Raw genomic sequence first — 12,833 nt, forward strand, 5'->3', positions numbered from 1 at the left:
ACCTGCAAGTTAACCTTAAGAGAATCCTGGACTAGGACTCCCAAGTCCCTTTGCACTTCAGATTTCTGAATTCTCTCCCCATTTAGAAAATAGTCTATGCCTCTATTCTTCCTACCAAAGTGCATGACCTCACACTTCCCCACGTTGTATTCCATCTGCCACTTCTTTGCCCATTCTCCTAACCTGTCCAAATCCTTCTGCAGCCTCCCCGCCTTCTCAATACTACCTATCCCTCCACCTATCTTTGTATCATCTGCAAACTTAGCCAGGGTGGCTTCAGTTCCTTCATCTAGATCATTAATGTATAAAGTGAAAAGTTGCGGTCCCAACACTGACCCCTGCGGAATTCCACTAGTCACTGGCCACCATCCTGAGAAGGACCCCCTTATCCCCACTCTCTGCCTCCTGCCAGACAGCCAATCTTCTATCCATGCTAGTACCTTACCTCTAAACCATGGACTCTTATCTTACTGAGCAACCTCCTGTGTGGCACCTTGTCAAAGGCCTTCTGCAAGTCCAAGTAGATAACATTTCTTGGCTCTCCTTGTCTAACCTACTCGTTACCTCCTCAAAGAATTCTAACAGATTTGTCAGGCATGACTTCCCCTAGATGAAACCATGCTGATTCTGCCCTATTTTACCAAGCACTTCCAAGTATTCTGAAATCTCATCCTTAATAATGGACTCTAAAATCTTACCAATGACCAAAGTCAGGCTAATCGGCCTGTAATTTCCCATCTTTTGCCTCACTCATTCTTAAACAGGGGGATTACATTGGCGATTTTCCAGTCCTCTGGAACCCTCCCTAACTCGAATGATTCCTGAAAGATCACCACTAATGCCTCCACTATCTCTTCAGATATCTCCTTCAGAACTCTGGGGTGTAATCCATCTGGTCCAGGTGATTTATCCACCTACAGACCTTTCAGTTTTCCTAGCACCTTCTCCTTGGTAATGGCCACCATACTCACCTCTGACCCCCCGACTCTCTTGAACTTTGGGAATGTTACTTGTGTCTTCCACCGTGAAGACTGATGCAAAGTACCTATTCAGTTCCTCCGCCATTTCTTTGTTCCCCACTACTACTACTCCTGCGTCATTTTCCAGCGGCCCAATGTCCACTTTTGCTCTCTCTTACCTTTTATATATCTAAAAAAGCTCTTGCAATCTTCTTTTATATTACTGGCTAGTTTACCCTCATAGTTAATCTTCTCCCTCCTTATTTCTTTTTTAGTTGTCCTCTGTTGGTCTTTGTAGGCTTCCCAATCCCCTGGTTTCCCACTGCTCTTTGCCGCATTGTATGCTTTCTCTTTAGCTTTTATGCTGTCCCCGACTTCCCTTGTCAGCCATGGTTGCCTCGTCCTCTTTATGCTTCTTCTTCCTAGGGATGAATTTTTGTTGTGTCTCCCAAATTACTCCCAGAAACTCCTGCCATTGCTGTTCCACTGTCTTTCCTGCTAGGCTCATCTCCCAGTCAATTCTGGCCAGCTCCTCCCTCATGCCTCTGTACTTGCCTTTATTCAACTGTAATACTGTTACACCTGATTCCAGCTTTTTCCTCTCAAATTGCAGGGTAAATTCTATCATATTATGGTCACTTCCTCCAAAGGCTTCCTTCACCTTAAGCTCCCTTTACAAATCTGCCTCATTACACATCACTAAATCTAGAATTGCCTGTTCCCTAGTGGGCTCCACCACAAGCTGCTCCAAAAAGCCATCTCGTAGACATTCCACAAATTCTTTTCCTTGGGATCCACTACCAACCTGTTTTTCCCAATCTATCTGCATATTGAAATCCCCCGTGATCACTGTAACCTTGCCTTTCTTACACGCCTTTTCTATCTCCTGGTGTATCTTGTGCCCCACATCCTGACTACTGTTCGGAGGCCTGTACATAACTCCCATTATGGCTTTTTTACCTTTGCAGTTCCTCAACTCTACCCACACAGACTCTACATCATCTGACCCTCCGTCATTTCTTGCTCTCAATTTAATTTAATTTCTTACTGACAAAGCAACCCCAAACACTCTGCCAACCTGCCTATCTTTTCGATAGGATGTATATCCTTGGATATTTAGCTCCCAGTCCTGATCCCCTTGCAGCCATGTGATGCCCACCACATCGTACCTGCCAATTTCAATCTGCACCACAAGCTCATTTACTTTATTTCATATACTGTGTGCATTCAGATACAACATCTTCAGTCCTGTATTTCCCGTCCCCTTTCTCATTGTCGTCCCTTTATCTGATGTGCTTGAATTTTGATTCCTAGCCCTTTCCAAACACTCTGTCCTATTTTGTTTTCTGGAGAATTTAATAGCCTCTCGTGGGCTCTCCTTTCTTTTCAGTTTTTTCATCATTTTCCGTGAAGTTGAATCCACCCCCATACATGCTAACCGGCTGCTTTGTTTCTCATTAGTCATACTTCTTGGAGTTTTACCCTTCCCTGTAGGTCATTAATATTGTTCTGACCATGTGAGAAAGGGTGAACTGGCTACCTCCTCTTGATTCACCCTTCTTGATTGGTCACAACAAAGGTTTCACAAGGATATGCTTTTTCCAAATCAGAATGTATTTAACCATTAAGCAGTGAGGAACAAGGAGCCAATCAAACAAGGTTTTCTTGGGTCATTCAAAGAGCAGATTTATTTCCCACTAAACTGGAGAAAAATAATAAAAACGCATTCGGCCCTCATGCAGTCAATAGGACACACACACACACACACACAAACGTAAAGGTTGTTTCCTTTGATTCTCCTTGAGGCATAAATTTTAAACGTTGCAGCTGATTTACATTATCTGGCTTCTTGGATGCAGTCAGATGTAGAAGATGTTGCGTGTATTAAGCAATCTCAATTTGCTTTGCTGGTAGGTTTCTGGTACTGGGCGACACCCTTATTCCAGAAGAGAAAGCGAGAGAGAGAGCAGCCTTCAGCCTGTTTCCTCTGCTGAAGAATTTCTTGACATCGCCTGTGTCACTTGTAATCTCGTGCTAGTGGCTGGGCAGCCTTGCCCTGAAATACGTCACCCATTATGTATTTCCAAGAGGATTTGGGTGTGTCTGTCTGTGACAGCTATTGTTTCAATATCCAGGACTTTGCATTTTTAATGTCTCTTTAGACAGTCACAAGTTTCGACGGTTATCTGGATTATAGGAAATGTCTCTCACTTCGCACTCCCCTAAGGGTGATTTGTTTGTTTCTCATCTTCATCTTGGAAAGTGGCCGAGTGTACCTTCCTCCTGTCCAAAGTTCACCACTAATGTCCTGATAATGTTGTCACTCTCCGTTTTATTCCATGGGCTTCAACGTTGTTCCAACTCTACCATGTGGCACTTGATCAAATGCCTTTTGGAAGTCCATGTGCACCACATCAATCACATTACCTTCATCAACCCTCTTCGTTACCACATAAGAAAACACAATCAAACTAGTTAAATACAGTTTACCTTTAACAAGTCTGTGCTGGCTTTCCTCAATTGAGCTAACTTATGTGGCAGCCAGTAACTGACACAGAAAGGGAGGAAAACTATCTTTAGTCAATAAGTAAAAATAAATATAATTTAATGTCAAAATTGGGCATTCATAATAAAAGAAAAAAAATTGCATTTATGTATCGCCTTTCATAACCTCAGGACCTTCCCTGCCATTAAAATTCTTTTGAACTATAATCACTATCATAACTAGGGAAATGTGAAATCTAATTTGAGCGTAGAGAAGTGCCACAAAGAGAAATAGGCACTGAGATGGAGTATTCTTTGTTGGCTGGTATTTTTTTCTTTAGAATCTTTAAAATCAGCTGAGTTGACAGTGAATTTTCACCTCTTCAGCTCCTTGTTCTGCTTATTTATATGGTTCTTATTTTTTTTGCTGAGATATCTTCACATTTTAATATGAGTGATTTTTCTCTGTTTCATTTTTTTTGTCTGTGTTATCCTCGTCTTCCAATTCACTATGATGCCACTTTCACTGTCCTATTCCGAGGCTTCTGCATGGAAACATGGAGATACAGGTTTCATTGTGCCTTCAGTTTCCTTTCTGTTTGGGGAAATCCTGCACCTCTGCTTATCATCCTGCTTCAGTTGGGGGTGTGTGACGCTGGAAATCATGAAGCAGAATCCCTTACTTCTTACAAAGCAGCATGGTATGTTAGTATCACGGTGCACTGTTCTCTTAAAGTCATAGTTACACAGCTTGAAGAACAACTTTCAAGTTAAAAGTCTAAAAACCTTTCAAATAATATTTTAGTTCCAGCAATCGTAATTACATACAAACATATGAATGAACTGGAATAGGCCATTCAGCCCCTCGAGCCTGCTCCACCATTTGATAAGATCATGGCTCATCTGATTGTGGCCTCTAATTTCCTGTCTGACCTTCTACCCTTTGACTCCATCCAACTCAGCCTTAAAAATATTCAATGACCTAGCCTCCACTGCTCTCGGGGAAGAGAATTCCACAGACTAATGACCCTCTGAGAGAAATAATTTCTCCTCATCTCCATCTTAAATGGGAGACCCCTTATTTTTAAACTGTGTCCCCTAGTTCCAGTCCCTCCCACATGGGAAAACATCCTTTCAGCATCCATCCTGTCAAGTTCCCTCAGGACCTTCTATATTTCAATAAGATCACCTCTCATCCTAAACGCCTGTAGATACAGACCCAGTCTGCCCAAGCTTTCCTCGTAATACTAGCTCTTCATCCCAGGAATCAGTCAAGTGAACTATCTATGCACTGTTTCTAATGCATTTATATCATTTTTTAAATGAGGAGACTAAAACTATACAGAGTATTCCTGATATGGTCTCACCAACACTCTGTAGAGCTGTAGCAAAGCTTCCCTACTTTTATATTCCATTCCCTTTGCAATAATTAACAACATTCCATTTTTCTTCCTAATCATTTGCAGCAACTGCTTACTGACCTTTTGTGATTCATATACCAGTACACCCAGATCCCTCTATACTGCAGAGTTTTTAAAAATTCTTTCATTGGATGTGGGTGTCACTGGCAAGGCCAGCATTTATTGCCCATACCGAATTGCCTTTGAACTGAGTGACTTGCTGGACCATTTTAGAGTCAAGCACATTGCTGTGGGTTTGGAGTCACATGTAGACCAAACCAGGTAAGGACGGCAAATTTCCTTCCCTAAAGAACATTAGTGAACCAAATGGGTTTTTATATCAATTGATTATAGCTCCATGATCACCATTACTGAAACGAGCTTTCAATTCCAGATGTTATTGAATTTAAATTCCACTGGCTGCTGTGATGGGATTTAAACATGTGTTCCCAAAGCATTAGCTGTGCATCTGGATTACTAGACCAGTGACATTACCATTCTGCCACCAATATAAATAATGCTAAAATAATTTAGCATTATTTAAATGTGAAATAAATGCTATTAATTAGCATTTAAATAAAATGTTCCTTTTCTGTTCTTCCTGCCAAAGTTCATATTACCCCACATTATACTTTATCTACCAAATTTTTGCCCATTCATTTAGCTTATCTATATCTCTTTGCAGTCTCCTTATGTTCTCTTCATAACTTATTTTCCAACCTAGCTTTGTTGTCAGTAAATTTAACAAACACACATTTTGGTCCTTTCATCCAAGTCATAAATAAAGATTGTAAATAGTTGAAGCCCTCGTACTGATCCCTGTGGCACTCCACTGACTACATCTTGCCAACCTGAAAATGACCCATTTACCCCTTCTCTCTGTTTCCTGTTAGCTAACCAATCCTTTATCCATACTAATATGTTACCCCCTACACCATGAGCTCCTATTTTGTGTAGTAACCTTTGATGTGGCACCTTATCAAATGCCATTTGGAAATCCAAATTTAAATAAATACACCACATCTACAGGTTCCCCTTTATTCACAATGTTTGTTACTTCCTCAAATAACTCTAATAAACTAGTCAGACACGATTTCCCTTTCTCAAAATCATGTTGATTCTGCCAGATTGCGTTATGATTCTCAAGGTACCCTGCAGAAACCTCCTCAATAATAAAAACAAAAAACTGCGGATGCTGGAAATACAAAACAAAAACAGAATTACCTGGAAAAACTCAGCAGGTCTGGCAGCATCGGCAATAATAGCTTCTAGTATTTTCCCTGTGGCAGATGTTAGGCTAATTGGCCTGTTGTTTCCTGCTTTCTGTCTCTTCCTTGAATAGAGGAGTTACAAACTCTGTGTTAAAAACTCGATGTTACAAACTCTATGTTACAAACTAATGGGACCTTTCCAGAATCTAGGCAATTTTGGAAAATTAAAACTGGTGCATCTACTATCTCAACAGCCACTTCTTTTAACACATTAGGATGAAGTCCATCAGGATCTGGGGACTTGTGAATTTTTAGTTCCAATAATTTTCTAATTACCCTTTCCCTGATAATTGTAATAATTTTAAGTTCCTCCCTTCCACTTCTTGATTTATAGTTATATCTAGGATGTTATTTGTGTCTTCTACAATGAAGGCAATCACAAAATATCTATTCAGTGCATCTACTATTTCCTTATTTCACAGAATCACAGAATATTACAGCGCACAAGGAGGCCATTCAGCCCATTGTGTCTGCACTGGCTCTTCGAATGAGCTTCATGACTTTGTGCCATTCTCCTGCCTTTTCCCCATACCCTTGCTCATTGTTTCTATTCAAATAATCATCCAATACCCTCGTGAATGCCTCGAATGAACCTGTCTCCACCACAAGTCCAGGCAGTGCATTCCAGACTTGAACCACTCGCTGTGTGAAAAAGTTTTTTCTCACATCACATTCGCTTCTTTCGCAAATCACTTTAAATCTCTGCCCCCTTGTTCTCGATCCTTGTACAAGTGGGAACAGTTTCTCCCTATATATTCTATTCAGCCCCCTCATGATTTTGAACACCTCTATTAAATCTTCTCTTCGCCCCCCTCCTCTCCAAGGAGAACAGTCCCAACTTCTTCAACCTATCTTCATAACTGAAGTAATTCATCTCTGGAACCATTCTTGTAAACCTCTGCTGCACTCTATCCAATGTATTCGCATCCTTCCTATAATGTGGTGCCCAGAACTGTACACAATACTCTAGCTGAAGTCTAACTAGTATCTTATATAAACGCAGCATAATCTCCTTGCTCTTGTACTCTATGCCCCTATTAATAAAGCTGAGAATACTGTATGCTCTATTAACTGCTCTCGCCACCTGTCCTGCCAACGTCAATGACCAATGCACATATACACCCAAGTCCCTCTGCCCCTGCACCCCCTTAAGAATTGTACCCCTTATTTTATGTTGTCTCTCCATGTTCTTCCTACCAAAATGCATCCCTTATTTCCCTGTATTAATTTCCCAGACACTCTCTCTAGAGGACCAACATTCACTTTAGTTAATCTTTTCTTTTTTAAATATCCATAGAAATGTCTTACTTTCTGTTTTTTATATTTTTATCAGCTTTCTTTCATTCTAATTTCTGATTTCTTTTTTTTTTTGTTATTATTTGCTCTTTTTAAGTATCTTGTTCAATTTTCAGACCTACCACTAATCTTCACGGAATTGTACACTTTTTCTTTCAACCTGATACTATCTTTTAACTTTCTTAGTTAGGCACGAATGATGAATCTTCTCCAGGAGTCTTTCTTTCTCACTGGAAAGTATAACAATCTGGTTATGATCACAGACAGCCTGGAGCTCCTTTATTATGAGGTCATGAATCAATTCTGTGTCATTACACATTATGTCATGATGACAGACATGATTATTGAATGAGATCTACCAACAACTTCACCAGCTAACCACGGGCATATTGAACTGTTTAAAGAAGTCCTGTTTTTTAAAATGCAAGTAAAGACACTAACCAAAGATGGATACCAGCAGTCATCTGATACCCAGAAATTTACCAAAGCTCCTTAGACAGCACCTTCCAAACCCACGGCCACTGCCATCTAGAAGGACAAGGGCAGCAGATAGGTGGTCACACCGCCACCTGGAAGCTCCCCCCTAAGTCACTCACCATCCTGACTTGGAAATATATCGCCGTTCCTTCACTGTCGCTGGGTCAAAATCCTGAAACTCCCTTCTTAACAGCATTGTGGGTGTACCTGCACCACGTGGACTGCAGCAGTCCAAGGAGGCAGCTCACCACTGCCTTCTCAAGGGCAATTAAGGATGGGCAATAAATACTGGCTCAGCCAGCAAAGCCCACATCCCACGAATGAATAAAAAAATTGTAAGTGACCACTTTGTTGGAAAGTTCCTATATGATTTGCACTACACACCTACTCTCAGTTGTTGCATGGAATGTCATACCTGCAGGTGGAGATGTGTCAAGGCCCAGTTGAAACAGGGAATCTTGATAGGAAGGCATTAAAAGTGCAAAGTGCTGGACTTTTAATTCCCTGTAATGCTGTGAAGATAATGGGATTTGCTGCTCAGCCAGTTACACCCAACCAGATACTTAAAATCCCCTTTGGAGGATGAAATAACTCCATCTCCTGTTGATTTATATCTCAAAATGTGTCAAAACGTTTCTGAGATGAAAGAGAAAAACTGGGATCACGTCAACAGTAGATGTTAATTGGAATCCCTTCTTGGAATATACAGAAATTAGTTTAAAAACTGGCTCTGCCAAAAGCAGAGAGAGGGACAAACAGGAAGAAACATGACAGTCATCTAAGAATGCTGCTGAAAAAGAGCAGGAAGCATCTCTCTCTCTCTCTCTCTCTGTATGTGTCGTCATGTCTTTTATTATTTTTTTCTTCGGTTTAGTAACTAATAAACTTACTCTTTCTCTGACTCAGGTAAACCTGGTTTGATTGACTCTTTGTTAAAAAGTAAATACATTTAGACTAGAAAAGGTATCTACAGGAAAAATAATTTTTTAAAACCTTTGTGGTAGCCAGCCTGCAGGGCTGAATGAAAGGGGAGCCAGCTCACTCCTCCTCATCCAGTCATAACAATTACCAGATTTAGAATAGCCTGTTCTCTGCTTGGCTTTAGAACGTGCCTCTATGAACTCATCTTCCAGACTCTCTTTGCCACTCTGATTCGTCCAACCTACATGCAGATTGAAATCATTCATAATTATCGCTGTACCTTTCTCATCAGTCCCCATTATTTTGTACTGTATACCCTGTCTGACAGTGTAGTTACTGGTAAGATACCACTTATAAACTACTCCCACAGGTGACTTCTTACCTTTAGTATTTCTAATCTCTATCCATACTGATTCTACATCTTGGTCTTTAGAACTAAGGTCATCTCTCACACTGTTGTACTATTGTAATTTCAAGTGCATGCATAGATTTGTCAGATGACCATTAGCTCCATTGTATTAAAGGACCTTTCCATTGCTTCATGCAAATTGGTTCAGTTTCACAGCTAATTATTTTCCTTTTCTGTACATATTGGTCTTTAGACTCTTCATTTCATCTGTATCATCATTTGATAAAGATAAACAGTAACTCTAAAGTGACATTTCTGTATTTTTCATTTTTAGGAGATCCTCATGATCCAGGAACGCTGGTATCCTTGACCACTCGGCACACTGGTCAGAAACCCTCTCACTGCTCAGTCACAACCCCTGTGCAAGATCATGACTTGAGGTGAAATTTTCCTTGTGAATTTGCGGACACATACAATTTGTAAGAGCTGGAGCACTGGTTGTAGGCCAAGGTCTCTCTCTAGCAACTTGGCACAAAAATCTAGGCTGAAACTCCAGTGCTCTACTGAGGAAGTACAATACTGTTGGAGGTGCTGCCTGTCGATTTGGATAAGACATTAAACAGAGGCCCTGTCGGCGCACTAAGATGCACTTAAAGAATCCAATGGCACTTATTTTGAAGAGCAGGATGGTTCTCCACAGTGTCCCTCAACCAACATCACAAAAACAGATTATCTGACAGAGGACAGCTGGATACTCTCACCCAATCCGAGGCCCCAACCAAGATCCAGCCCTCTGCTCAGCTTTGTGCTCCAGCCCTGGGAGGGAGGGCATGTGGGGTTTAGGAAGAGGAGTTGCTGAGTGAGTATGGTAGGGAAATAGGTTGGGAAAGAGTGTGTTGGTGTGTGTGATGAGATTGGGAAAGAGTGTGTGGCTTTCACCACCTGGCAGTGCCACCTAATGTGTAAATATATATGTACAGTATGTAAATATGTGTTAAATATTTTGAGAATTATCTGAAAGCATTGCTTTAATCATTTTTGTCCTACTGCAACTCCAACCACAACAGGCACCAGGAACAGTTGTACATACACACTCGGCTCACACTGTCCATCAGCTCATGCGTGGTTTCTCCTACCGCTGACCTCATTGGTGTGTGTCCATCAGCCTGTTCATTTGCGTTCAAGTGCGATATGCAAATGGCCACAGCAGCTTTACACGACTGGGGAATCTTTTCAGTCTATCATTGTATTGTAAACTTTAGGCACAAATCATCAATCACAGTAGCTGCACATGCTGACTGATGGGAAATTGTCAATTTTCAGTCAGTGCCCTTCAGCACCTAAGGGGTAAATGAATGATGTCAGCTGGCATTCTGTGCAAAATGGAAGCATACTTAACCTGGCACTGCAGAGACAATGATTAAATATGCGAGACAACCATCTTAGGGAACTGGGCTGGCCAATACTTTATCCCCTTCACCATCAGGTCAGACAGCCTGAAGGTGCTGGGGATATGGTTCGGAGGGACCAGGGCATGTGTTAGAAACTGGAAGGAGTGAGTGGCTGCGATGAAAAGAAAACTGGGCATGTGGGAGCGACACTCCCTCTCCAATGCGGGTAAGAACCTAGTCATCAGGTGTGAGGCACTCTCGGTGTTGCTGTATGTGGTACAGGTCTGGCCCATTCCTCACTTCTGCACTGTGGTGATCACCCAAGCCATCTTCCGCTTTATCTGGAGGTCAAAAAGGGATTGTGTTCACAGGGACACGATGTACGAGCCTCTACATAAAGGGAAAAACATGCCCAACATCACCTCATCCTGATGGCCACCTTTGTGTGCAGCTGCAACAAGCTGTGCGTAGACCCTCAGTATGCAAACACCAAGTGTTGCTACGTGCTGAGGTTCTATCTGTCCCCGGTGTTGTGAAGGATGGGTCTGGCCATGCTGCCGCGGAACGTTTCAAGTAGTTGGACCGTGCCGTACCACCTGTCCCTTGTGAAAAATTTTATGCAGAGAAACACCTTTGACCACAAGTCCATCAGGCAGTGGTCCATACTTATTGTCCTAGAGGCCCTACAGGAAAAGGAGAGGGTGGATCCTGTCGTGTGGTTCCCTGAGCAGACTGTCAAAGTCATTTGGCAGAGTGCCTCATCACCAGAACTTTCCAACAAGCACCAAGATGTAATTTAGCTGGTGCTAAGAAAGGCCCTCCCCACCAGATCCTTCCTCCACGCCAGGAGTCTCAATCCCTCTGCACGTTGCCCTCGAGGTGGCTGTGGTGGAGAAGAGACCGTTGTTCACCTCCTTGTGGATTGTGCCTTTGCAAAGAAGGTCTGGAGAGAGATGCAGTGGTTTCTGTTGGGGTTCATCCCAAGCAGTTCTGTGACACAGGACTCTGTGCTCTACAGGCTGTTCCCAGGGACACACACCGAGACAAACATCAACTGCAGCTGGAGGATCATCAACTTGGTGAAAGATGCTCTTTGGTCTGCCTGAAACTAGTTGGTCTTCCAGTGCAAAGAGTTGTCCCTGACCGAGTGTTGCAGTCTGGCACGTTCCAAGGTCCAGGACTACGTGCTGAGGGACACACTAAAGCTTGGGACAGCCGCTGCAAAGGCACAATGGGGAAAGGTCATTGTCTCAGACCTTTCTGCCACAGTGCACCAAGGGGCTGGGAACTATACAGACCAAATACAGGGTTGTATGACTCACACTGAATGTATGCAGTGAATACTAAATGTATCATTATTGTATTGAAGCACCTCAGAGTGCAACATGATGTATGTCGATAACTCCAACACCCATTGCACAGCCTGACTGTAATGACCATATTGAAATGACTGTAATGTTCATTGATTGTATTGAAGCTCCTCGTGATCAATGTGTAAAAGTTGAGTATGACTGCACTTTTTTGTGATGGCCAATTTGAAATGTATTGTCACGTTCTTTCAGATATTTTAGGAACATCACTGTGTTGTTAGGGAGGGAATTCCAGGATTATGACCCATCGACAGTGAAGGAATGGTAATATTTTTCCAAGTCAGGATGGCGAGTGGTTTACAGGGGAACCTCCAAGTGGTTCCCATCTATCTGCTGCCCTTGTCCTTCTAAATGGTAGCGGTTGTGGGTTTGGAAGGTGCTGTCTAGGGAGCCTTGATGAGTTCCTGCAGTGCATCTTGCAGATGGTACACACTGCTGCTACTGTTCGTTGGTGGTGGAGGGAGTGAATGCTTGTGGAAGGGGTGCCAATCAAATGGGCTGCTTTGTCCTGGATGGTCTCTTGTTGGAGATGGTCATTGTCTGGCACTTGCATGGCATGAATGTTACTTGCCACTCGTCAGCCCAAGCCTGAATATTGTCCAGCTCTTGCTGAATTTGGACATGGACTGCTTCAGAACTGAGCACAATATTCAATTTGTGGTCTAACTAGGGCTTCGTATAACTGAAGCGTAACTTCTACTCCTTGTATTCTATTCCTATAGATATAAAGACCTTTGGGATTATTTTCTGTATCTGTTCATAGCACTTTAATATTTTTTCTCAATTTTTTCATAAAATTTGTCAAATGTACATTACATAACAGTTGTAAACTCAGTCCTCAAGAACCTCGAGAACGTTATGTGTGGACCACTGCCTGATGGACTTGTGGTTAAGGTGTTTTTCTACATAAACTTT

At 42.1% G+C, this 12,833-nt stretch overlaps 1 protein-coding gene across 6 annotated transcripts in view; it reads left to right on the forward strand.

The window, feature by feature from the left end:
- Positions 1-10,170, forward strand: part of LOC121287926 (tumor necrosis factor receptor superfamily member 14-like) — a 49,254-nt gene extending 39,084 nt beyond the window's left edge. For all 6 annotated transcript variants that reach the window (XM_041206025.1, XM_041206020.1, XM_041206023.1 and 3 more), the window contains one exon: positions 9,492-10,170. In XM_041206025.1, coding sequence (XP_041061959.1) covers positions 9,492-9,504 — 13 coding nt within the window. In that variant the 3' untranslated portion in view covers positions 9,505-10,170. The remainder of the gene's footprint in view (positions 1-9,491) is intronic.
- Positions 10,171-12,833: the final 2,663 nt, after the last annotated feature.

The sequence above is a fragment of the Carcharodon carcharias genome, chromosome 15, assembly GCF_017639515.1.
Source record: "Carcharodon carcharias isolate sCarCar2 chromosome 15, sCarCar2.pri, whole genome shotgun sequence".
NCBI classification, from domain to species: domain Eukaryota; kingdom Metazoa; phylum Chordata; class Chondrichthyes; order Lamniformes; family Lamnidae; genus Carcharodon; species Carcharodon carcharias.